This window comes from Microcaecilia unicolor, chromosome 1 (assembly GCF_901765095.1).
Source record: "Microcaecilia unicolor chromosome 1, aMicUni1.1, whole genome shotgun sequence".
Classification (NCBI taxonomy): domain Eukaryota; kingdom Metazoa; phylum Chordata; class Amphibia; order Gymnophiona; family Siphonopidae; genus Microcaecilia; species Microcaecilia unicolor.
This window is the reverse complement of record NC_044031.1, coordinates 678,576,894-678,603,786: the sequence shown is the minus strand read 5'-3', so window position 1 is coordinate 678,603,786 and position 26,893 is coordinate 678,576,894. Positions and strand designations below refer to the sequence as shown.

At 42.0% G+C, this 26,893-nt stretch overlaps 1 protein-coding gene across 1 annotated transcript in view; it reads right to left on the bottom strand.

The window, feature by feature from the left end:
* Positions 1–10,333: 10,333 nt before the first annotated feature.
* HEXA (hexosaminidase subunit alpha) overlaps positions 10,334–26,893 on the bottom strand; it is a 162,183-nt gene continuing 145,623 nt past the window's right edge. Inside the window, exons 12-14 of the mRNA XM_030187644.1 lie at positions 25,095–25,185; positions 13,098–13,202; positions 10,334–12,153 (exon numbers count right to left, since the gene is read on the bottom strand). Of these exons, the coding sequence (XP_030043504.1) occupies positions 12,090–12,153; positions 13,098–13,202; positions 25,095–25,185 (260 nt within the window). The 3' untranslated portion in view covers positions 10,334–12,089. The remainder of the gene's footprint in view (positions 12,154–13,097; positions 13,203–25,094; positions 25,186–26,893) is intronic.

Below are 26,893 nucleotides of genomic sequence, written 5' to 3'. Positions count from 1 at the left end.
TATAGAATTACATTTAGTTGATATCCCAGTGCCTAAAACTACGTGCATCCATTTACACCAACAAAAACATGGCATAAACCCCATTGCGTAGATTTAGGAGAACTGGGCCATATTCTATAACTACGCACATAAATTTCAGAACACACACAAAACACCCATTTCCCCACCCATAACCACACCCTTCTTTGGCTGCGCATATTAGAAGTTGGGTGCACTGAATTACAGAATACACAGTGAGTTGTGCACGTAAATTTTAATTATTGCCAATTACAGCTCATTATTGCTTGTTAAGTGCTGTAATCAATGCTGATTTATTTATTATTACATTTATATCCCGTACTTTCCCACAGAAGCAGGTACAATGCGGCTTACATATTAAGCAGGATTACAATTGTTAGATTCAGTAAGGAGAATATTACGAACTAAAATGTAACATAGTAATAGAAGGCTTTGAGAATGTGTGAGTTAACATGGGAAGAGGTAATACAGATGGATAAATAGGGATGAATATGGTGAAGGAAGGAAGGGGAAGGGAAGACTAGGATAGTATGGAGTAGTTAGGGTGACATGGCTAATATATAAGCCAATTAAGTTACACGTTGTTAAAGAATATGCTTGGATTTCGACATGGATCTCTAGATGTGTTATATAGAATCCAGGGGCTAGTATTCAGCGTCGAGAGCAGCGTTTATAAGCTACTTATCACTGTGGGTTGAACTGAGCCTGCATATTCAATGCCAGGCCATGTCTGGGATTCAGCATTGAATATTCAGGTATATACAGTCACCTGCAGTTAACCAGGCATCAGCCAATATATAGATCTTTATGTTGCTCTTACTTTATCCACTTTATCACTGCTAACAGGTTAAGTGATGGCTCTGCCCAAGCTCCAGATTCAGACCATCCCAGCACTAACCAAACTGTGCCATTGCTGTCACAGGAAATCTTCACTGGCACTACCTGATTAAGTGCCACTGAATACTGCCGGATGTCCAGCTTAGCGGGGTTTAACCAGGTAGCAGCCTCTCCCTGCACAGTTAAATTATCAGGCCCAGAACTTTGTTAGCTGTAGATTTTCAGCTATACAGAGAGATGTAAGCTGTAAATCTGTCCAGCTATTCTATAATTTTCATACAGCCGAGGGGCAGCATGAGAGAACCATCCTGAAACTAACCACACAACAGTAATTTTCATCGGCTATATCAGGGGTAGGCAACCTCAGTCCGAGGGCTGCAACCCAGTCATGTTTTTAGGATTTCTCCAATGAATATTTAAGCAACATTAAATTGCAGAAACTCCCTTGGTAGAACATTGGATTAAAGAACATCATGTTATGACAGATTTGAAATTTGTAGTGCTACTTCAATTTGATGTGCAAATGGGGGTAATATACTACAAAGAATGTTTCATACAGAACAACGGCTCATTTTTGAATGGAAAACAGTGGCCCCTTGAGGATTAAATAAGGAAGTGGAATGGGCAGGACTATAGTACATGACGTATTCCACCAAGGTTTAAAATGAGAAAGGGCTCTGCGCATGCGCAGCATTGGTGATTTTAGCAACGCCATTGATCCTGATATCGGTTGGAAATTCGCTTGGGTAAAGCGGCAAAACTAATGCTGTATAAGGCATGAAATTCTTATAGGATTGTAAGTGTTATAGTTAAGGTGTAAGTGTGTATATAAAGTTAAGGCCTGACAGCAATATTGATCTACATTTTCCAGTCAAAACCCCTGATGACGCATCTAGTGAAACACAGATTTGTGTAGGGTTTGACGGCGTTTTCAAGAAACAGATATTCCTGTGGTTTCTGGCAAAGGAGTAAATTGGGAGAAAAGTAAACTGGCTATTGCAGAAAATAAGAACATTGAGGTCGATAAGATGTTTTATGAAATTGGATACGGAGTTTGGAGATACGTGTGACTTAAAACTACTGACCAAAACATTGGACAGTGGTGTAAGATCATTGTAAGAAGATGGACACTTATTAAGAATGATATTTGAAATCATTGCTGAGAAAAGAATAACAGTGTGATCTATAAATTTGTATGATGGTAGTGATAGACATTAGAGGCAATATAGATTTCTTAATGTTGGGAAGTTTATACCCACATGTTGGAATGTAGTATGAACGGTGAGAATGAAATGGTGTGATAAGTTAATATTAGCTGGACAAGATACACAATAAAAATGCTATTTTAAGATTGAAAGTTTTCAATAAAAAATATAATTTTTTTTATAAAGAGTGAAGTAGTTACTTGATGATTGACAATGAATATGCATGAGATCTATTTCCATACAATAGAGACAGTACATGCAAATAGATCTCATGCATATTGGGGAAACCCTGAAAATCCAACTGGGTTGCGGACCTCAAGGATCGAGGTTGCCCACCCCTGTGCTACATGGACCAGTGTTTCCCAAGTCCAGTCCTGAAGTACCCCTTGTCAGTCAGATTTTCAGGATATCTATAATGAATATGCATGAGAGATTTGTATATAATGGAGACAGTGTATGCAAATCAAGTTCATGCATATTCATTGTTTGTATCCTGAAAACCTGACTGGCAAGGGGTACGCCAGGACTGGACTTGGGAAACACAGATATAGACAGTTTAAACAGATCATGGCAACAGCAGTCAGTGGTAAATATGTATATTTAGTGCTACTAACCACATTAATATATATATATATATATATATATATATATATATATATATAGTAGTGGTGAATATACATATTTAAATACCAGAGCTGGCATTTAAATTAACACACTGATCACTGCCACTGAAAATCCAGCCTATTGAGAATTAAGTACATACGGGTGATATGGCCCATCTAGTCTGTCCAATTTAATTCTTCCTACAATGCCATAGATCCATTTGGGCTGTTTTTTCCTCCTTGCATCTAAGCAGCTGGGGGATCCTTTGTGCTTATTACATGCTTTCATAAATTCTGTAACTGATTTGTTTACAGCTTCTGCCACCTGAAGGCCAGTCCATGCAACCACTGATGAAATCTTTGTCCACTGTTGTTCCTGAGAGTAGCTCCATGGTGGTCTCATTGTGTGGCGCTTTATCTATCCTCAGAAAAGAGGTTTACTTCATATGAGTTATTTATACTTTTGAAGCATCAGAATGTCTATCATCAATAACTGCATCTCCCAACCTCTCTGGTATGTATATATCAAGAGTAAAGAGTAATGGATTTGACTTACTCACCTTTCTGTGGTAACAACCAAAGCAGTTTACATATTATATATGCAAGTACTTTTTCTGTCCCTAGTGGGCTCACACACCAAGTTTCTGGATCCACAGATCTAAATCCAGGTAACATTTTAAAAATTAGCATAGATCACGTGACACCATGAGGGAGCGAGGACGTGGGTAGAAAGCTCTCCTGCTGACTTCTCCCAAAGCTCTGCTTTTATAGCATTTTTGAAACCCATTGTTTAGTGCACTGCTTAGCAGTACATATGGAGAGCCTGTCTCGCTACGGGGTGCTCTTCTGTTGGCTGGACGGCGGCGAGATTGAACTGCATGGATAAACAATGGATCTGGCCATTTGACGATAAAATGGCCCTTCTTTAAGCTCTGCTTATGTGTCTGAAGTGGCATCAGAGGTGGCCCCACTTATGGAGGCTATGCTGGATAGGAGATTTCAACACCTCAAGGAAAAATTAAGTACAGGGGACACTTGAGGAGATGACCTGGGAGTTTGCACACCAGCAACAGGTGACAGGGGAACTTGAAGATAGAGCTCAGGTGGTGGAGGACTCCCAAACACAGTTCTAAAAGGCCTTGGAGACTTGCCAGGAGCAACTAGATCTGGAGAATCGCTCCAGGAGGAGCAATCTCCGTTTGGTTGGGATCCCAGAGTTTCTTTTAGATGCTGAGTTGCTGGGCTTTTTGGAGGCCTGGATACTGCGGGATGCAACTTGTTGACCATAGAACAAGCTCACAGACTGGGCTTGAGGAGACTGGCAAGGGTGGTCATATTGAAAATTCTTAATTATGCACATAAAGTTGAAATACTGCATGCCCTTTGGGGGGAGGGTAAAACTCCAACTTATGAAAATAAAAAAGATACTTGTCTTCCAGGTCTATTCGGTGGGAATGGCAGCCCAGAGGAGCTTCTTCTCACTGGTATGCTCTAAGTTGTTTGAACTGCATGTCCAATTGGCATTGCTATACCCAGCCCTCTTAAGGTTGATAAAGGACAGATACATCTTTTTGATACTCCAGAGGCAGAGTGGACTTTCCTGGAAGGTCTAGAAAAAAATACAGGACTCTGGAGTAGCAGGAGTTTAAGAACAGCATCAAGTCCTAGTGGTGGAAGGTGGGATAGGATCCTTTGCTCTTAGACACTGTTGCTACCCTGACTTTATGTTTTGAGATTAGCGGAGGTGGCTGGTGATGGGCCAGCTGCAGGCTACTCAGAGAGGAGATATGATGTTGCCCTGTTCTGGGGTCTGGTTACTAGGGCCTGCATCCAAGTGAGTGGGACCTTGCTACAAAGATATGTCCTTAGGTCCATCTAAGGGTGGTCCTAATTGCTAATGCTGGAGAGATCCCCAGACTTGTAGCAGATTTTTTTTCTTCTTCTCTCCCTGTTTACATAAGAGATCTATTGAATTAAGTGAAACCTAGACTGTGACTGGCTGGGCAATGTTTTGGGTGATAGAAGATGAGACTCTTTGCTTACCTGAAGGAGGCACAAGTGGACTTTTATTCCCTTGGATGGTGTTCTAATCTGTTGGCAGGGTGGTGAAGTCTGGTGCTGCATGATCTTTTGGAAAGAGTACCCTAGGTCTCTACACTAGGGCAGTGCTAAGAGTACTTAGGTCCTTTGGGGTATTGTTTTTTCAAAATTCGACCCGCCAAACTCAGAGAGCTGCCTTTGTTTTACTGGACAATATATTATGTGATAGCAAGGGGGAGGGAAAATGTCTGTTTCATTGCCACTGACATACTTAGCTATTACCCTTTTGGCATACATCCTGACTGTTGGGCAGACTATGGGAGCCCTTGGTGATTTGGTAAAATGGTTTGAGTGTCTTATTTAGTTACACTAGGGGAATGTTCAGCGTTTCTTTTTTTTTCTTTTTTTTTCAAAGAGGGGTCAAAGGCAGGATATCTGTTTTAGAAGGGCTTTGGGAAAGTGGGCGTTAAGCATGGAGGCTCTAAGGGTTGGGCCAATGGGTTTCTTGTGGGGTTGGGGATAAGAATGGGAGAAGAAAGGAGTTGGGATCTTGGGTATTACAACCTCCGAGAGACGGTTTGTCTCAAGAGTCGATTTACACCTTTGGAATTAGAGCAAGCTTTTTTGCCCCTTATGATTGCAGGTATTTGCTGCATGCTCTGGTGGCTAGGATTCTGGTGCAGTTGTGTCCAAATGTGTTGCTTCGAGCAATGAGGGAACTGTGGAGGGTGCTAGTAGGGCTGTTGGGGGGGGGGGGGGGGAATCTGAGGGTTACAGATCAGCTTCCTCTTTGGGGCAATGGAGACTTTGAGCCAGGAATGGATAATGTAGCATTTAGGGATTGGAAACATCAGGGTTTAGCTCAATTGGAGCATATTTTGACCACAGATGGGGACATCCTACCCTTTGCGGATCTTCAAGACCACTATGTTGTTTCCCTGACAACATATGCGCTGCAACATAGGACTGGGGCCCAGTTGAGAGAGTTCTTCCACAACATATCAGTACAGAGAGTTTCTATATCAAACATAAACAAGGCCTTGCAAAGAGTGGCACAGGGAAAAGATTTAAGGGAAATTACGGCTAAATGGACTAGGGATTTCTTTGGAAAGGTGGGACATTCAAGCAGCAATCAGGGGTATTCCAAGGTTGCTTTCAGGAGCCTGGTTATAAAAGTGTCAATTCCATATATTTTATAGGTTTTATTTTACACAATATCAGCTTTTTAAAGCAGGGAGGGTAGATTCACCTACTTGTATTGTGTAAGAGGGCTGATGGTACATTCATATTTTGGGATTGTGTGATGTAAGAAGTACGATGTCCCCCAGAGGTCAGATGTCAGCCTGTGGCTTTGTCTGGTTCTGAGTTCCTTTCCTTCGTCCCAGATTAACTTCTTAGGAGCACGAGGATTTTGTAGCACAATAATACAACACAAGAGTATGGCTTGGCAAAAGGTATTTTATCTAGAAATCAGCTTACAGAGCTTAGGATAAAAAGATACAACACTGCTTTTGCACGCCTGAGTGAATAAATGTCTGTGCTGAGAAGGAGGCCATGTATGTGGAATGGATGCAGGAAGAAGGGGTGTAGAGATGTGTCTGAAGGGGGGTATGTATGCAGGTATGTATGCTTGTCTGTCTCTCTCTCTGGGGTTTTAAATACTAAATTCTTTTCCCAAACACCAGCCTATGATATAATTTGGTTTGCTTTGATCCTATGTCTCCTGATTCACCAAGGAAGTGTGAATTCCTGTGAACTAGCACAGTGGTATATTTCTATTGTTTTCCTGTGCAGATTCTGGTCTGTTTTATTGCTGGGAAGCACAGGTGTTAGGAGACATCCTGTCTTTCACCAACATTCCCAGGAGATCAGACTATGAGGGGAGGAGGGAATGTCAGAGCAGCTCTCACAGAAGTCTTAGGCTGATACAGAGTAGGGCCTGAAGCCTCAGTTAGACTAACTCCTTGGGCCTTACACCTTATGCTAATGCTGACATCAAAGAATACAAACATTCTAGACTGCCAATTCCTGTGAGAACATATTTAAGTGTAAAATTGCTGGATCAGTGGAACAAATGCTTCTGGATACGCCTGGATCATTTGGGACTAGAATCAAGAGCGATCATTTCTTGTTCCATAAGTTGACTTTGGTGGCACGAAAATGCATCTTGCTTAGACTTCACCTTAGCCTCCAGCTTATTGGCACTGGAGGAATTAGGCATATCTCTTAGCCACCTGGGAGGCAAGGGGTTCTTTTAAGAGGAAAGTTCTTTTTTTGAAAGTGTGGGAATCCTATTTTAATATCTTCTAGAAGACATTATTATTTACTAACTTTAAATGATTCTTTAATATCTACCAGCATTATGTTGGTTTTTGGGTTGGGGGCAGATTTTTTTTTTGTTACATTTGTACCCCGCGCTTTCCCACTCATGGCAGGCTCAATGCGGCTTACATGGGGCAATGGAGGGTTAAGTGACTTGCCCAGAGTCACAAGGAGCTGCCTGTGCCTGAAGTGGGAATCGAACTCAGTTCCTCAGGACCAAAGTCCACCACCCTAACCACTAGGCCACTCCTCCACTCCACGTGGAGGGTTTCGGGAGCTATAAAAACCAGGCTCACAGAATCTTCAGAGGTTTTTTTTTCTTCTTCTTTTTGGGTAATTGTTAAAGGGAGGGGTTGAGAGTTGGGGTGGTGGAATGGAAGGTTGGAGGCAGGGGGGAATTATTTGAATCACAGCAGAGAGTATCAATGGCTTGTATTAGAATGGGAGGGGGCAGTGGGGATAAAAACAAGATTGTATTCTGATGTGGTTCTATTGGGCACACTTTGATACTCACCATATTGGTAGTGTTGACTTGTCATCAATAAAAATGTTGAAATATTAAAAAAATAGCATAATAATTTTTAGCAAAATCCATGTTTTATGGATATGGAGCTACCTTTCAGAGCTCCTGGCTTCCATATAATAAAAGCCTCTTTTGAGTGCAAATCTAGATGGGTGCAAGATAGTAAATAATGGAAGAAGCAAAGGCTTAGAATGTACCAGCATCGTAAAGCCACTGCTGCACTGCTCTCTAGTGACCTTCCCACCCACCTCAGGCATCTTGCTTCCTTAGCTCCAAGTCTCTTGTTTCTTGTGCTGCATCCTGTGTGCATTCACTACATCATAAGCACCAAGGGACATGAACATTCCAATATGCGTCTTTGAACTGCATTACACACATTTGGTATGTACTCTAACCGACTGATGTTAGTCTGCCAAGCCAACAGATAGTGCTATACCTTTCTCATAGTACCATGCAGGCTAACAACTTAACTTTGGCCAATCAGGTCAAGAAGAGACAAAGGGTGGAGACCACTGCTTTGTTTTGTTATTGCTCTGTGCCTAGCATTGTTAAGACATTCCTAGAGGTTTCTTCACATTTGGGATTGCTTTAACTGATTATGGAGTTTGGACAGGTTGACCCCAGTAATTTTGTATGCATCAGATTTGAAATATAAACACAAAAGTTTGAGTTATGTTACATAACCACTACTACTGAATCATTCTGAATCTCATTTTTAAAGCACGACATACAAAGAAAAAAAAATCAAAGTAAAACGCCAATGTGTGTCAAGATATTGTTTAATTCTATTTTGCTCTTTAAATTCAAAACAATTAGTATTACCATTACAAAATGAGTCACATCTAAAATGGTGGCAGTGAAGTTCATCTACTGTACCCCAATTTCTTCCTTGTTATTTCACAGACCCCAACTGACCTTTGATTTTTCCCTTACTACATCCCTTTGCACTATGCTTTGTAAAACTGCCATCTCTGCTGGAAGCCTATTCCATGCATAGACCAAGCTTTCTGTGAAGAAATATCTCTTATATATATGGTATTTTCTTTACAAATGCTGTTTCTTGACACCAATGTCTGCTCATCTTGTTTTGCTCTAACAATTTGCTAATGTAGTCCCCAGTACTACACAAAAGATTGGAAGCCATTAACAAATCAGATTCAGATTTGTGCAAGGCCTGATTTCTGGGGGAATGGGCTGGAACACTGTTGCACTGCTTTTTTTTTTTCAGACACCAGAGGAAACTCCAGCCCCTTTCTTCAATGCACACTGGAAGGGGATGAGTGGGGGGCAGAACAGAGAACAACTAAATCTACTTCCTTATCTACAACTACTACTATTTAGCATTTCTATAGCGCTACAAGGCGTACGCAGCGCTGCACAAACATAGAAGAAAGACAGTCCCTGCTCAAAGAGCTTACAATCTAATAGACAAAAGATAAAGTAAGCAAATCAAATCAATTAATGTGTACAGGAAGGAGGAGAGGAGGGTAGGTGGAGGCGAGTGGTTACAAGTGGTTACGAGTCAAAAGCAATGTTAAAGAGGTGGGCTTTCAGTCTAGATTTAAAGGTGGCCAAGGATGGGGCAAGACATAGGGGCTCAGGAAGTTTATTCCAGGCGTAGGGTGCAGCGATACAGAAGGCACGAAGTCTGGAGTTGGCAGTAGTGAAGAAGGGAACAGAAATCCAGCCCCTCCTTCTGTTTCCGGCCTGCCCACCCCTCTTTGTAGGCAAAAAAAGTAGAATAGTGGAAGCAAAGCCTTGAATTTGTGTATGAGAATTCCCTCAGATTTCTCTCCAGGACTGCTTGTGGCATAATGACACTGGCGGAATATTAGTCATGCAGCAGAATTTTGAACAGAGTGAAGAGGAGAGAGATGGCTAAATGGGAGACCTGTAAGAAGCAAGTTGCAATAGTCTAAGCGAGAGGTGATAAGAGTGTGGATGAGGGTTCTGGTAGTGTGCTCAGAAAGGAAAGGATCATTCTGAATCTCATTTTTAAAGCACGACATACAAAGAAAAAAAAAATCAAAGTAAAACGCCAATGTATGTCAAGATGTTATTTAATTCTATAGGGTCATCTTCAACTCCTCCCTCTCCTTCTCTGCACATATTCAACAGACTGCTAAAACCTGTCGTTTCTTTCTCTATAATATCAGCAAAATTCACCCTTTCCTTTCTGAGCACACTACCAGAATCCTCATCCACACCCTTATCACCTCTCACTTAGACTACTGCAACTTGCTTCTTACAGGTCTCCCACTTAGCTATCTCTCTCTTCAATCTGTTCAAAATTCTGCTGCACGACTAATATTCCGCCAGTGTCGTTATGCTCATATTAGCCCTCTCCTCAAGTCACTTCACTGGCTTCCTATACGTTTCCACATACAGTTCAAACTCCTCTTATTGACCTATAAGTGCATTCACTCTGCAGCTCCTCAGTACCTCTCCACTCTCATCTCTCCCTACATTCCTCCCCGGGAACTCCGTTCACTGGTTAAATCGCTCTTATCTGTACCCTTCTGCTCCACTGCTAACTCCAGACTCCGTTCCTTTTATCTTGCTGCACCATATGCCTGGAATAGACTTCCTGATCCGGTATGTCAAGATCCATCTCTGGCCATCTTCAAATCTAAGCTAAAAGCCCCCCTTTTGATGCTGCTTTTAACTCCTAACCCTTATTCACTTTGTTCAGAACCCTTATTTTATCATCCTCACTTTAATATTCCCTTATCTCTTGTTTGTTCTGTCTGTCCTAATTAGATTGTAAGCTCTGTCGAGCAGGGACTATCTCTTCATGTTCAAGTGTACAGCGCTGCGTAAGTCTAGTAGCGCTTTAGAAATGATAAGTAGTAGTAGTATCCCAGAAGTTTTCCTTCAATTTCTAGAGGTTTGGGAATGTCTGTGCTTTCGCCTTTCCCACAGATCTCCTTGTATCCTTATCCATTACATCTGCCTCCAGACTGATGAGTCTGCTTATAAGGGTGCTGATATCAAAAAGCAGCAACTCCTGCAGTCTGGTAGGCAAGGATCCTCTCAATGGTGAACAAACCTCAACCCTACCAACGTGAGGTTGATCGTTTAATTCAATAGTAGGCCGGTACATGCTTTCATGGTGATGCTCTAAGGTTCAGCTCTGCGGGTGCAATGCTGAGCATCCCGAATATTAAGCAAGTGCCTTCATTTTGTCCATGGAAGGGGTAATTTATGTTGTGTTCAGCACCCCCCAATCATTTTGAAAAACTGGCACCTATGATTAGCACTCTAAAAATAATCCAAACCAAGTTCAATTTGGCATTGATGGATTACTTGTCTGACAGACACAATCCTGCTTATGGCAGAAAGTTTTAGGGTCCCATCTCAGTGAAGAAATAAAATGAACTACAACTTCCCATGAGGCACAAAATATCTTGCTGGTTTTTCCAAATGTTAGCTTGTCAAAACTGGCTTAATTGTGTATTTTTAATTCTAATTTTTCCCTCTTCTATTACAACACAATTCCTACTACTGAGCAAAGGCTGGAAGAAAAGTCTAAACTGCACAGTGTCAGGTGGAAGAGAAAGAAGAGAGAATGTTGGCCTATTAGTAGGTAGCATCTACAGTAGGATCTTTTAATGAAAGGGAACTGCAGATGTTTCACTCTGTCTCAAAACAGTGACTGCTACCATGACCACTACCAGCACAGCCCTACAGAAATGGTACACACATAGGAGAACCCTTCACTCTTTAGTATCTGGCCTAGGATGTGCAATTAAAAAAAAAGATATAACATGTAATTCATGATGGAAATAAAAATAAATCTATAAATCCCCCACAGCATAAAAACCATATATACACTCATTCTATAATGCGAGGGTCTAACTGTACACACCATTTGTGGGCTCAGATTACAGAATACTAGTACTTACACATGTGAAGGTCACATATTTGTGCGCAAGTGCCAGTTGGGCGCTAAGTGGTATTCTATAATCTTAGGGCACAATGTGCATGGTGTGCAGTTGCAAGGGAGGCATTCAAATGGACAGGGCATGGGCATCTCCCACAATTACAGGCACATGTTATACAATAGTCTCATTTATATGCCAAAGTGCAGCATTTACACCTGCCATAGGTGTCTATATGTTGGCACATAAATACTGTCTTGCGCTACCTTTCTCTAACAGAATCTGGGCACCAGATCCCATTCTAGACTTCATGCTTAGCGCACATGGATGCATGAACCTGATAATTGAAAGTAGTAAAATTTTCTGCTGTTTTTAAAATATAGCCAAAAACCTGATGGGGTGTGGAAGTACTAGCACACTAGAATACTCTCACAGAAATTTCCACTACCAAAAAATGACTTCAATATTTGGCATACACTACATAGTGTGTGCCGTGCAGGAAGGAAAAGGCCTCATAGAGCTCCCAGATGATATTTAATCTGACGGAGCTAAAACAGATCACATTGATCTTGCCTTCATCATCGGCCAAAAAACCTTTGAGATGTATATAGCACATGGACGCATGAACATGATAACCGATAGTAGTAAAATTTTCCGTTCTTTATAGTCCTTCAAATTCCTGGTCACAGAAACCCACATAGACAGGCTGAGCTCTGATACCACGTCTGAAAGAAAGAAAAAGACATCATTAAGGATAGGCACAGACAGAACTGCTCATCAGCTGAATGTTTTCCTCCTATTGTTGCCAAGGGACAGATGTGGTCATTTAACTGCATGTGACTCCCAGTGATAGGCTTCTACTGGGCATTGCAGTGCCAGATTGGCTCTGCTTCACCTTCTCTTTGCTCTCTGAAGTTTTGCACTGTACTGCAGTACTACCCGCCTTGTCATGCTGCATGTTAAAAAAGATACATGTGTCCCTGTGCCTTCAGGATTCACAAACTATATCTTCACAACTGAGAAGCCCGAATTGTAGTATTCCATTTACAAAATGTTCACTTTCAAAAGATATTTTAACTAAACCTTTAAAATAAAATTTGGATAACTACATTTTCCATTTAGCGCTTATGCTCTCATATTTCCTAAAATGTAGTGAACAGGTTGGGGATTGATGTACAAAGTGGTATGTCCAGGTAACTCAATTACCTAGACAAACCACTGGTTCTTTAAACTTTCACCCCACAGACCCCTTAACCTTTAGCCAAATAACTTGATACCCAGTCAAATGATAAATATTTAAAATTGGGAAGGACAGAAGGTATTGTGTGTTCAATGCTCAAAGTTATTTGTTTGGGGAGTTTCTGTGTTTTAACTTGTACCTTTTCAGTAGTAGCTCAAGGTGAGTTACATTCAGGTACACTAGGTACTTCCCTGTCAATGGAGGACTTAGAAGTTTGTGCCTGAAACACTGCAGGGTTAAATGACTTGCCCAAGGTCACAAAAGATATGAGTGGAATTTGAACCCCAGCTTCCCTGGTTCTCAGCCTAGAGTGTACAGTTTTACGTCAAGCTGTACACTGCCTTGGGTGAATCTTTTGATAAGGGCAGTTAATAAACAAGCAAGCAAACAAAATCTTTATCCGCACTGGAAAAGGAAGAAGCCTGTTACCTGAGGAGCCTACACCGGAAATCTGAGAGTCTGTCGTATGCATCCTGCAGGTTTCTCACTGTTGCATTGCTCCACAGCCTCTCGGCTACTGCTCCAGCTCTGGGCCTAAAAAGCACATACATGGGTCAGTGACTCATGAACCTCATGCCTCAAGGTAACTGCTGTAAAGTGGTATCTACTACATGGAAGCAGTCAATGCTTCTAAAAACACTGGAAACAGTAAGACAGATATCCAAAATTCATAAGGTCAGGTCAGTCCCTCTCTAGGTCACCTCTCTGAGTTACTAGCCCTGCAATGTATTTTTTTCCCCATTTTCCACAAATGAAGACAGGACACTGGTGTATTATTTACATTATTTTTAAAAAAAAAAAAACTTAGTTGGATGCTTTACCATGGGCTTCTAATCAAACTGTCATAGCTAACATACAGTCCCTTTCCACAATCAATACAAAGTACATTTCCAACCAGCAATAAAGTTTCCACACTCAGCTGCTCTGACTTGCCACTGTAGAGTACAGCCTATGGCAGTGATGGCGAACCTTTCAGAGACTGAGTGCCCAAACAGCAACCCAAAATCTAATTATTTATCACAAAGTGCGAACAGGGCAATTTAACAGATGGTGCATTCCCCCTACCCCTCTTCCCCCCTCCCCTCTCCCCTCATCCCCCTCCCTCCTTCAAGTTTCAGGGTCCCCCGTCCTCCCTCCCTCCCAGTTCCAGGAACCCCCCCTCCCTCCCTCCCTCCCTCCCTCCCAGGGTCCCCCCCTCCCCTCCCTTCGAGTTCTAGGGTCCCCCTCCCTCCAAATTTTAAAAGTCACCTTGAGGTCTGGCTTTACCCTCCTTCCTCTCCACCCCTTCGGACTGGCATCGCATGATCTTCTTCCTCTCTCGTCCACCTCCTTTTTCCCTTTCCCTGCGGGGTCTGGCAGACATCGAGACGCTCTTCCAACGGTCCACCTCAGCTCTCTCCCACCCCTACCCGCTCTGCAGGCCTCCAAGCTTTCCAGCCTCACTGGCACGCAGCATCAGTGATGTAAGAGCTGCCTTTAGCCTGCCCCGGAAGCTTTCTCGTACAGCTTCCCACGTAGGCGGGAAATTGTACATGAGGAGGCTTCCGGGGCTGGCCAAAGGCAGCACTCATGTCGCTGACGCACACTGCCTGAGTTCTGAAAGTTTAAAGGCCTGCAGAGCGGGGTGAGGGTGGAGAGAGGAAGGAGAGCGATACAATACATCACAGTAGTCGGAGGGGGGAAGCGCTTGACAGAATCCTTATTGCAGCACCATAAGCACCGAATGATCGGAGGGGGGGGGGGGGGGAAGATGCCTATGGCAGTCGCACGCTCCCCGCAGCACCCCTTTATGAACTTCCACCCGGAGCGGACCGCTCCACCCTCGGTACACCACTGGAGGAGGGAACAAACTTCCGGTGGCTGAGGAGACAGCGCGCGTGCCAACAGAGAGGGCTCTTTGTGCCCTCCCTGGCACACATGCCAAAGGTTTCGCCATCACTGGCCTATGGGCTTTAATGTGCCATCCTCTCAGCTGCTAAACACAGCTTTGACTCTCTAAATTACAGACTAATTTCTTGATCCTATCATGCTTTACCATGGGCTCATGACCAGGAACCTTCCCATCCAACCTATAATTCTCCCACAACTTTATCTAAAATGCACAACAGGCAATCAGGTTACAATTTCCTGCTTTGGTATTTCAATCTACTAGGTCAGAGGTGGGCAGATGGGTGTAAGGAAACCTAGCCTAGTGCCACTTGCTCAACAGCACCCAGCCTGTCAAAGCCTATCTAATGGTCAATCTGTAGACATCACTCAGGGCACTGACTTGCAGATGCACAAAGGTCCCATTAAGGATCCGTCTGCGTTTCCAAATCAGTAAAAATTTACCAATTTAGAAACACAAAGGGATTCACAAAGAAAATCGCATGCAAATGAGCTGCTCGTTGCTTTTGCGACCCAGCTCATTTGCATGCAATATGGGAGAAGCAAATCGGTGAGCTGAGAATGCGAAGAACAGTCAATCACTATGCGTCACTGCTCTGTGCATGCTACAGACGGCTCTCATACATGCAGACAAGCTGCGTGTATGATAGCAGTAGATTTACCCTTTTTTTTTTTTTTCAAGCACAAAAGCGCTTTTTTTTTGGATGAGCATACCTGTATTGCAGCTCCCTGCCTCTCTGCTGCTCTTCTGTGAAGAATCAGCAGTATCAGGGCTTGGGTCCACCCCCAGCTGTTCCTCCTGCTTCCATCTATTGGCTGGCTGACATCCTAGAACGCCCATCTCCCTAAAGGTGGACTCTCATTGGCTGGCTGCTGTCCAAACTCCTCCTCCCTGCAGGACTTCCCTGATGACATCACTTTAGACCTGTTAACTGATTGGATCCAAACTTCCTGGTGTCCCCCTCCAGTAGAGAGCAGGTGGGACATCCTAGGCTGATGCTGTCCAATTGGTTTAGCCCCTCTCTGTGAAGGGGGACACCAGGAAGTTCAGATTCAATCAGTTCACAGTTCTAAAGTGCAAGGAGTTGGGACAGCAGCCAGCCAATGAGAGTCCATCTTCAGGGAGATGAGTGTTCTAGGATGTCAGCCGGCCATAGAAGGAAGCAGCAGGAACAGCTGGGGGGGAACCAAGCCGTTTCCGACAGACACTGTTTCTTTGATGGACCCTTGTCTTTCTTGCATTTTTGGTAAGTCACCATTACTTTTAATCTTTACATTTCGGTACTGGCCCCCCCCCCCCCCCCCCCCCACACACACACACACAATTTCTTGCCAGTAAAATGTAATTTGAAAAAAGTAACATAGCACGGCTTTCATACACGCAAAGAAGCTGCATGTAAGATGTTATACTTTTTTTTTTGTGCTCCATCTTCCCTGCCTTGTTTCTCCCCTTCTCCTACTTGCAATAATGAAGAACCGGCAGGTCCACACTTCAGTTAAAATTTACCCGGTAAAGGTAGGGACTGCTTTTGTGCATCGGGTCGGAAACGGTAGTGCACTGCATCGCATTCACATTATAATAGTAATTAGCTCATTTGCATTCTGTTTTCATTAGCTGCTACCGTGATAAGAAAATGGCTCGGACAACCCTTTTGTGCATGTCCTGGTTTACTACTTGCGCGCTAAACTGGCTAGAACCAGTTTAAAAAACCACGTTGCTGGCTCGTTAAGTTTAGTGCATCTGGCCCTGAGTGAGGACATCAACACAGTTACCACAAGGAGTACTGGCATATTCCTCTCCTTTCCTCTTGCTAGTAGCACCCATGCACAGACAGTACAAAGAATTAATAAAGCAATAAACCTGGAAGATGGGTTACTGAAGATGACCGACTTCTATGACCAGATAAATTAAAAAAATCAACCCTACAGACTATTTTAACATAGTAAATGATGGCAGATAAAGACCTGAATGGTCCATCCAGTCTGCCCAACAAGATAAACTCATACATGGTATGCGATACTTTATATGTATACCCAAGTTTGATTTGTCCTTGCCATTTTCAGGGCACAGACCGTAGAAGTCTGCTCAGCACTGCTCTTCTACTAAAATTTCTGAAGTTAACATCGAAGACCCTTAAAATTTACACTCCAGCACATCTCAAGAGGTTTGCCCTCAGGTAAACGATGAGAAGAAAAGTGCAATCCTGAAACAGCCTGGAGAAAGAATTACACACAATGCAAATAATCCACTTCCTACCCCTGCACCGCCCCATATTCCCCTCAAACCTTTTGAGTGGGGGGGGGGGGGAGTCTAATTATGATTGTTGATCTACTCTATTAAATGTTAAGAGCAAGTCAAAGGCAGTGGTCATGAAGACTGTGGACTGAAATCTGTAGAACACAATTTTTGGACTATCCAAGTCTCACTACGAAAGCAGTTGAAAACAGTTTCATGTTTGGAACTTGAGGTTAGTTTAGTTATGTTAAAACCTCCTCCTTCACACCTAATGAGCACCAGCCCCTCAACTGAGTCATGGCTCCCACAGCAGTCCCCAAACTACCCCCTATGCTAGATGACTATTTTACCATAGCTTATAATCAGGATCTCTCATAGCCACTTCACAGCCTCCTGACCAACTGAGTCCAGGATGCCTTTCCAACAAACAATTTAAAACCGATTTAAAAACCTTCCCGTTCCAAGATGCCTATATTTAAGGCTTCTCCTCTCAGAGGTGGACCTGAATGACAGTTACCTCCATCTTTTTTGTTTCCCCTTGCTATCCTATCAATATTGTAGTTCTACCTCTTCTCCTTTTGTTCCAGTTTAGTCCCCCTTTATTCTTTGTTTCCCTTTTTATTTTTTAACATGTAAGCCACCTTAGATGTACTTGCGATGGACGGGGTAGTAAACCCCAAATAAACTTGAACTGGAAACAAAGGTCCTTTCTCAGCTGGTCTGACTTTCAGTAGTGCAGACTTCAGCTTAAGGTTTTAATCTGCCATGCTCTGCCCCTTACTTAATAAAACCTGAAGAAGAATTCTATCTATCAACCTCCCTCATTTCAGGGTCTAGTATTCCTGACAACTAATCCCAGTTGCATCCACTTTGTATTCCTCCTGTTTTTACAGTCTGACTTTTGTTTCATTTATCAGCAGTTTTCCAAATTGGTTTCAAGTGCTCAACTGCCTCTACCTGTATTCTGAACCCCATCTTCCTCAAAATATCTCCTAGACTGCAGTGGCACTGATGAAGGGGGCATGGGTCCCCTCACCATCAGCTTAGGCCCCCTCTACTTTAATAGTTGGCAGGGATGCCAAGCCACGCCAGTCAAAAAAGTCTCCTTCAGGAGTCCCACCTGTGCTGTCCTAGCAGCACTTAAGTCAGTAAATAAACTTCAGCCTCTGCCGTCAGCTCACACACATGCTCAGTTCAGCGACTGTACTGAGCATGTGTGGGAGTGCCAACATCAGTGGCTGAAGTGTGCTGCCAACTTGAGCACTGCTTTAGCAGCACTGGCAAGGTTTGGCAATCCCACCAGCAAAGGTATGCCTCAATATTGCGGATACAGTAATGGCGGTGGTGAAAAGGGGAAAGGGAGAGAATATCTGGCTCCCTCAGTCCACCTTTGACCCCCCCCCACTCTCCCCCCCCCCCATCAAAAAAAGACACACTTCTGGCTACGCCCCTGCTAGACTACTCTCCTCCAATATGAATCCGCTTCCTGCCAGTGGCACAGCCAGACCTGATTTTTGGGGGGGGTCCAGACTAAACATGGGGGAGCACTAGGCATTTAGGTGTGAGCAGTGCTTGGTGTACTCCTAAATAATGCCTTAGAGTGCACTTGAAGATGGATTTGAAGTAAACAGTCTGGCCAACAGCTGTCCCGCAGCACATAAACTCCACAAACACTTACGGATGCTTTGGAAACAATGACATTTTTAAATATAGTCACATTACCCCATAACAAACTTTGTTATTATAGTAGTCGAGTCTGGTCAGCATTTCAACACACATCACAGTATCCCGCAAAATAATTACTACAATGGTACATATCCTTCAACTTTATTTATAACAAACAAACACCTTATTAAGCTAATTTAATAAAACAGGTAAATACCTCTGAAGAAGCAGTTTAAATATATAGCCTAAGAACTTTAATATAAAAAATACTGACTTCTAACACTGCAATCTGGACTATCAAGCTGTTAATTTAAACATTTTTTTTTTTTTTTGCATCCACAGAAACCCCCATAGCTCCTCTTCTAAGAATGGATGCAAAGCAGAAAAAGGGCTTTTCCCCAAGAACTTACCATACAAAAAATGTTAATTTTGATGTAATCTCAGTAAAGCAAAGGCAAGACAAGGAGACACACTCTACATAACACCAAACTCAGACAAATAAACAGTGAAGTTTGGCGGGAGAATCGTTTAGCAACGTTCAGCTAGATACTTTTCTATTGAGCAAGTTTATGTTTAGAACTCTGCAAGGCACTGCAGACAGACTGTACTGTTAGTGTGTGGATTTTGTGCCTTTTTGGCATTGTAATACTTTGCACCTGCATTTGATCAGATATCAATTGACTCCTGATGCAGGCCTTTGGCCGAAACACTGTCCAAGTTGAGTCATTTCCATGCTTCAATAAAGAATCTTCTGTCATTCATCATCCACTTCACTGTTTTGGGGGGTTTTTTTGTCCAAGTAATCTCAGTAAAAACATAGACCCTCTCCAGTCCCAAGCATATTGTGAAATACCTATAACACAAAGCCTATAAAAATCAATCAGGACCTATAGAGCTAATCTACTTTATCATAACACCACTAACTTACAGAAGTAACACAACAAGGACCCTACCTTGGGTTTGGTTTGTCTCCAGAATACATGCCAGACTAGGTAGAACTATCCCTAAGAAACACAAGCCCAGCAACCAAAAGGTACCTACTTCTTCACCTACTCAATTGCAGAAACATAACTTTACATATCTATCTATATGGCAGGATTTAACCACCTGGGTTCCAAATGGTGGAACTCAATACCAAAGATCACAATCAGTATCACAAATTATGTTCAAATTAGAAAAGAACTGGAAACACACCTCTTAAAAAAAATTCTACAATAAATAATTTAGCTATCGATGTCCATTCCGATTACTAATCATAAGCTATCCTTATAAGTACCAACCAAAATGAAAACTGTAATTGTAGACCATAACTATAAATCTCAACCAAACTGTAAAATGTAAACCAATACTGTTAAACCAGAATGTAATTTGTAAGCCACTTTGAACAAAAACTTTTTTTGGGATAACAGTGGGATATAAGAATGCATGCATAAATAAATAAATAAATAAATAAATAAATAAATAAATACCTAGGAAAATGCTACACAGTAAATATTGCAGTCAGACCTAGATCATCAATATGCCTATTGGGAAACTGAACAAACTGAATTACAGATGCTTAAATAGAAACTCCATGAAAACAGACTACCTGGCCTTGGTCACTGAAAAAAAATAGACCCTTGCTAGGTACATAATAAGCGAGCACAAAGTTAAAATATGAACACATAGGCAAAAATTAAATTTTAACCTAAGAAGCCATACTCTGCAAGCAGTGCAACACTAGAAAAAGAGAAATAGAAAACAGCACTCTGCAAAATATAAACAAAGCAGTGTGAATTTACTGTAAATCTGACATTTTCCCCTCACTGAATTAAAAATAACTTAAAATTCTTTCTACCTTTGTACATAAGTACATAAGCACCGCCATACTGGGAAAGACCAAGGGTCCATCAAGCCCAGCATCCTGTCTCCAACAATGGCCAATCCAGGCTTCAAACCCCCCCCCCCCCCCCCCCCAAAAAAAAAAAAAAAAAATTAATAATGTTCAATGGACTTTTCCCTCAGGAATCTGTTCAAACCCCCTTTAAATTCCATAAGGCCAGCTGCTGTCACTACATTCTCCGGCAACGAGTTCCAGAGTCTAACTACACGCTGAGTAAAGAAAAACTTTCTCCTATTTGTTTTAAATCTACCATATTCTAGTTTCATCTTGTGTCCCCTGGTTTTGTTGTTGCTTTAAAGTGTAAACAATCGCTTCACATCTGTCTGCTCTACTCCGCTCATTATCTTGTAGACTTCTATCATATCACCCCTCAGCCGCCTTTTCTCCAAGCTGAAGAGCCCTAACCTTCTCAGCCTTTCCTCATAGGGAAGTAGTTCCATTCCCTTTATCACTTTCGTCACCCTTCTCTTCACCTTTTCTAATTCCTTTATATCTCTTTTGAGATGCGGCGACTAGAATTGGACACAATACTCGAGGTGCGGTCGCACCATGGAGCGACAAAACGGCATTATAACATCCTCGTGTTTGTTTTCCATCCCTTTCCTAATAATACTCAACATTCTGTGCTCTTTCTTAGCCGCCGCAGCACACTGGGCAGATGTTTTTAACGTCTTATCAACAATTACTCCCAGATCCCTTTCTAGGTCCGTAACTCCTAACGCGGAACCTTGCATGACATAGCTGTAATTCGGGTTCCTCTTACCCACATGCATCACTTTGCACTTGTCAACATTGAACTTCATCTGCCACTTGCACGCCCAATCCCCCAGTCTCGCGAGGTCCTCCTGTAATCTTTCACACTCCTCCTGCGACTTGACGACCCTGAATAATTTTGTGTCATCTGCGAATTTAATTACCTCACTAGTTACTCCCATCTCTAGGTCATTTATAAATATGTTAAAAAGCAGCAGTCCCAACACAGACCCCTGCAGGACCCCACTAACTACCCTTCTCCACTGAGAATACTGACCATTCAACCCTACTCTTTGCTTCCAATCTTGCAACCAGCTCTTAATCCATAGTAATACCCTACCTCCGATCCCATGACTCTACAGTTTCCTCAGGAGTCTTTCATGAGGCACTTTGTCAAACGCCTTTTGAAAATCCAGATACACAATATCCACCGGCTCCCCATTGTCCACATGTTTGTTCACCCCCTCAAAAAAATGCAGTAGATTGGTGAGGCAAGACTTCCCTTCACTAAATCCGTGCTGACTTTGTCTCTTCAGCCCATGTTTTTGTACGTGCTCTGGAATTTTATTCTTGATAATAGCCTCTACCATTTGTTGTCTGGTTATTTTGTTTTTTTCCAATTATGTTTGTCCCAGTCTCCAGTTTCTGCTTTCTTCTGTCCATCTGCCACTTTTTCTCTCCCTTCCTATCTCTTCTCTGCATTTATATTTGCCCATTTAAATTTTATCCTCATTCTCCCTTCCTCTTGCCTCTAGTCATTAGTCTCCTCCTTTTCATGACTCATTTATCTACTGGCTTTTCCCATTTCTTTCTCCAGTACTCCCATTGGCCCATATCTCTCTCCTTTCCCTGTCTCCTACCCCTCCCCATCTTTCACCCACTCCCTAGTCCCCCATTTCAATCCTCTTTACTTACCCTATCAGCCCTCATCTACTCTTCATTGCCTCTCAACCCCTCACCAGCCCACTCCCGTCTCTTTCCTTCTCTTGCCTCCAGACCATTCTTCTGTTACCCTGTACCCTAACTCCTATTGCATATCTTTAATCATCTTTTTAGTCACATTTATGCCATCCCATGATAACTGAATTCTATTATTCTGTCTTGCTGTATTTTCAAATGTAAGGCACATTGAATCCAAGTTTGCTTGGGATAAATGTGGGACATAAATGTTAAAAAAAAAAAAAAAATCCTTTATCCTCCACCTTTTAAGACACTGCCTATCCAGCTGGATGGTGATGGCGCAAGGAAAGCAAGTTTGGTCCAGTGAAGAATAACTTAAAATAACCTGTCCCTTAGCTGGGCTCTAGTATTACCATATTGAAAATGTGACCATACTATGCCTCTGTGGTTATGTTCCGCTAATAAGTTAAACAATTAACTGGCTGTCTTGAACGGATTATATAACCTTTGGATGCATGACTAGGAACAAAAACATATTTATTCAATATCACAATTCCTCATGTACAGCCACAAAACAACCTTTTAGGGTGGATAGTGTTCACAATGAGCTCCTTTTATTATCAACCACATAGAAGAGTTTTCAGTTCTGGCATAGTATAAGTTATCACAAGAACAAAATATAAGAAAACCAATGGACTGGATTAGGGGCTTATTGCCCATTTATGTTTAAACAAAAGAGATTTGCGTAAAACAAAATATTTATTTTTATTTTGACTTATAAAACCACTTGTCCCTGAAACATACTCAAAACAGAATAATCCATTTGTGTACCTAAAATATAAACTTCTACAAAACCCTAAGTCTAATAAAGGTGAAAAGGAGACACGGAGGTGTATTTATTTTGGACGTTTTACTAGAAACGTCCAAAAACTGAGTGACCATAGCCATTTTGGAACCTGAAAAATGTCTATCTTTTTGGTTCAAAAATCACCTTTCCTAGACATTTTGTGCTCAGTGCGTTTTTCTTTTGGGATCATTTTGGGAAATAAAATGTCCAAAATAAAAATGCCCCCAAACCAGCCATTAAGATGCCTGGGGGCCATCATTCTTAACAGACTGGCCACATAAACATCCCAGCAGAGTAGTGGGGCAGCCTAGGAGGCACTGCAGTTGACTTCACATAAAGGTCCCAGGTACACTATAACCCCCTTATATTATATGGTGAGCCCTCCAGGAGCAGAAAAATACCTACTGTACCTTAGGGGTGTAGCCAGACAACAAATTTTGGGTGGGCCTAAGCAAGATGTGGGTGGGCACCAAATGTTCTCCCCCCCCTTCCAACCACCACCAAAAAAAAATTTCAGCTGGCGGGAAAATGCTTCTTTCCACCTTGGCAGTATGCAGCAGGCATGCGCTGAAAACTGAGCGTGTGCAGGTGCCAGTATCGTGGAGAGTAGCGTTTTTGTTACCATCAGGGGGACGTCTTCAGCTGACTGAGCTTGAGATCCCCATCAGCTACCACTAAATGTGTGCTACTGTTGGGTGGGCCTGAGCACTAAATGGATGGGCCCCGGCCCACCCAGGCCCACCTGTGGCTACGCCACTGCTGTACCTCACTGTACAACATCTTTGGGGTCACCCAGGTCCCGCCCAAAACACACCCTTTGAAATCTGGACAAGCTGTGGAGCAAAACATCTAAAATCGGGGTGTCTAAAATCATAACTTGGACTTTTTCAGATTTTGCCATCTTATGACATTTTGGGGATTTTTTTGTTTGTTTGTTTTGAAAACGAGCCTCTTAGTGCGTTAAAAAAAATTAGCTAGCAAAAAGGGAAACAGATCCAAAGAAACAAGCAAGATCAGATCACCTGCTGAGGAAACTAGTACTGTGACTAACATCTCTAAAACAGAAGAAATGTAAAAAAAACTTGTAGCAAAATAAATTAAAAGAAAACCAAGTCATCTGTGTATTGTGCAGTATCAGCAAATAAAACAATTTTTAAGACCTTAGTTCTAAGTTCTTTAAGATGCCTAGGCAGACTGGATGAGCCTGTGGGTTTCTCTACCAATACGTAACCATGTTTCTATGTAATCCTCTCACTCACCGAATCTGATTAGTCCACACTGATCAAACATGTCACATCTACCAAATGCAGAAAATGTTAAGAAATACTCAGGAATAATGTTCTGAATGAGGAAGCAGAGCAAAGCAAAGGAAGCTGAGATTTTTTTCCCCCTTCAAGAATATACTTATTTAGCTCTTCTCCCAATGACATGACCTTTACACCCCCCCCCCCCCCCCCGGAATGTTTCCCTTTCTTAAATGGCACTTCACTGACCCACCAAAAAGCCCTGGCTGCTGATGTATAGCATAACATAACATAGGAAATCTTACCGTATCAACCAAAAGGCTCAGAACAGTTTACATAAAAGGAACATATAATACAAAAAAATCAAACCATAATTATGAATCAAAAGGTACAGTGATATATAATAAAACAAAAATCACATAGTATAATGAGAAAAAAAAGCCAAGTTTTCCCTAATTTCCTAAATCTTAAATACTGAGTTTCCATCCAAATTTCTAAAGACAGTGAGTTCCATAAAGGAACTACTGCATGGGTAAAACGTTTCTTAAAAGTGGCAGCCAACCTGGGTTTAGAAAAGAGTGGTTGTTGTAATGTATTATCATGCAAAAGCCTGGTTGTGTGACTAATTATGATTCATATCTCTAGGACTACAAGATAATCAGGACAGAAACCATACAAGATCTTAAAAGTTATGCATAAAGCTTTAACGTGTATTCTGGCCTGAATAGGGAGCCAATGAAGGGCTACAAGCAAAGGCGTGACATATTCATCCTTAAGACTTATAAAAGAAACCTGCGGCACCATTCTGGAGTAACTGAAGTTTAGATAGGGGTTTAGAAGGTAAACGCAAGTACTGAGAATTATAGTGACCAATTCTAGAAAAGATGAGAGCCTGTACAATTTCTTGCAAGTCATCCAATGAAAAATAGCATTAACGCAGATATTTTTGTGCATCTAAGCAAAAAACAGAAAAGTAACTTTCAGTAACCCTGGTGTCTTTGGGGTCCCTTACCACAATCTGGGAGTGAGGTTTGTCACATCAACATACTCTCCCCACATGCAGGCTTCCCCTCCAATCACCAAGGCCTTCTGCTCTGGACTCCCTGCAGCAAGAAAAAAATCATTTATTTCTATTTTTCTTTCAATGGTACTCCCAACCTTCTTAATGATTAACATCACAAAAGAAAGAGACTTTTCCTTACTTGAAGGATCCAGACACAGGTATTAGTAAAGTTGGGGAGACTTTTTATACAGAGTTTGTAATTTTCTTCCTAGGTGTAATATGCAGTTGTCTAAAAGATAACATTCTGTATTAAAAAAAAATTTATGTATTAAAAGTGCCTTTGGGCCTCCAGTTCTCTTGAAAAAAACACAATACACCTTACAGCATCTTCCTTAATGAAGACTATCTCGTGGTGCTTCGAGGCCAGTACTCCTCTGCATGTTGTCCCAGCTGGAAACATATCAAGACAATCTATTACAACTCTCAAGCCTTCCCTGTGCTTCCCTAGAAAGAAGGAAGGTGGGTCCTCTAAAATGAAACATCTCAAAATTCAAGATGGCTTGTTGTCTCTACATACTTAGACAGGGAATTTCAAACTTAATCAACACACAATCCAAATACTCTAGGAAGTTTGAAAAAAATTAGTTTGTGTGTGTCTCCCACTTGTACTGGAGAGATTTCAATTTAGGAAATCTGTAATGTAAATTTACACAACCGGACCCTCAAAGCTCCCGATATGGAAAATACATACAGTATTACAAAACCACTATCAAATTAGGAGTAAGTTATTATCATTGGTCCCAAAAAGGAGAAAACGAGAAAAAAGAATCATCCGCAAAAACTCATACTTACACGAGAAAATCGGATGATTTAAAAAACTCTTTTCCTCCTGAAACCCAAACAAATGAGAGACACCATACAACAAACTGACTTTCACGGGGAAAACCCAGTCAAGACTATAAACATTTAACTCAATTAAGCAGGAACACCCCCCCCCCCCCCCCCCCACGCACTCACACACATATGCATAAGCCTAACAACCTCCAAAAAACCCGGGCTATATCACCTACAATCAGTCCATAACAACAGGCTCTCTTCAGATAAACATTGTTGTTCAATTACTAAGTCTGTAAATCAAAGTATCCTAGCACCTGTTTTTGACTATTGCTGTTTCTTTGCGAAGACTGGTTTCTTCTGTGTTTTGGACGAAATCAAAGTATCCTAGCCAGGAATACTTCACATAAATCTTAAGTAGAACCCGAGAATTTCACCATCCACGGCTTGGAGGAGGAGGTGTTCCAGCAGTCCAGGATAAATAATACCCTCCAAATGTCACCCTTCAACAAGTGCGCCTTTTTTCGCCAAACTTCTGGCTGCCTCAGGAAGGGCACAACTATAGAACAAAAAACTCTTTAGGCCTGGTCGCTGGCTTCAAAAGATGGCGCAGAGAGATTCAAAGACGCAAGAGCATTTAAACTCTTCAATGTTGTCAGCGTTGTCAACTGTCCAATCACTAAAGAGGTTAACCCCACCAATCAGGAAGCTAGCCACACCCGTGGGCGTGGCCAGCATCAAGTCAGTAATAGGCATGCCATTCAATACTTCTGTTTAAACCTTTCGGTTCTACTGTGTCCAACAAATAAATCCAATGTGTTCCTTGCGCCACAGAATATTTTTAATGTTGTCTCTACATGCCATTCTGGATGGACATTGTTTTATAAATTTTTAGTGGCATGTAAGCTGGATTTACTTAACCAAATGCCCACTGTGGATAAAGCAGCAGAGTAATGACGACCATAAACACCTGT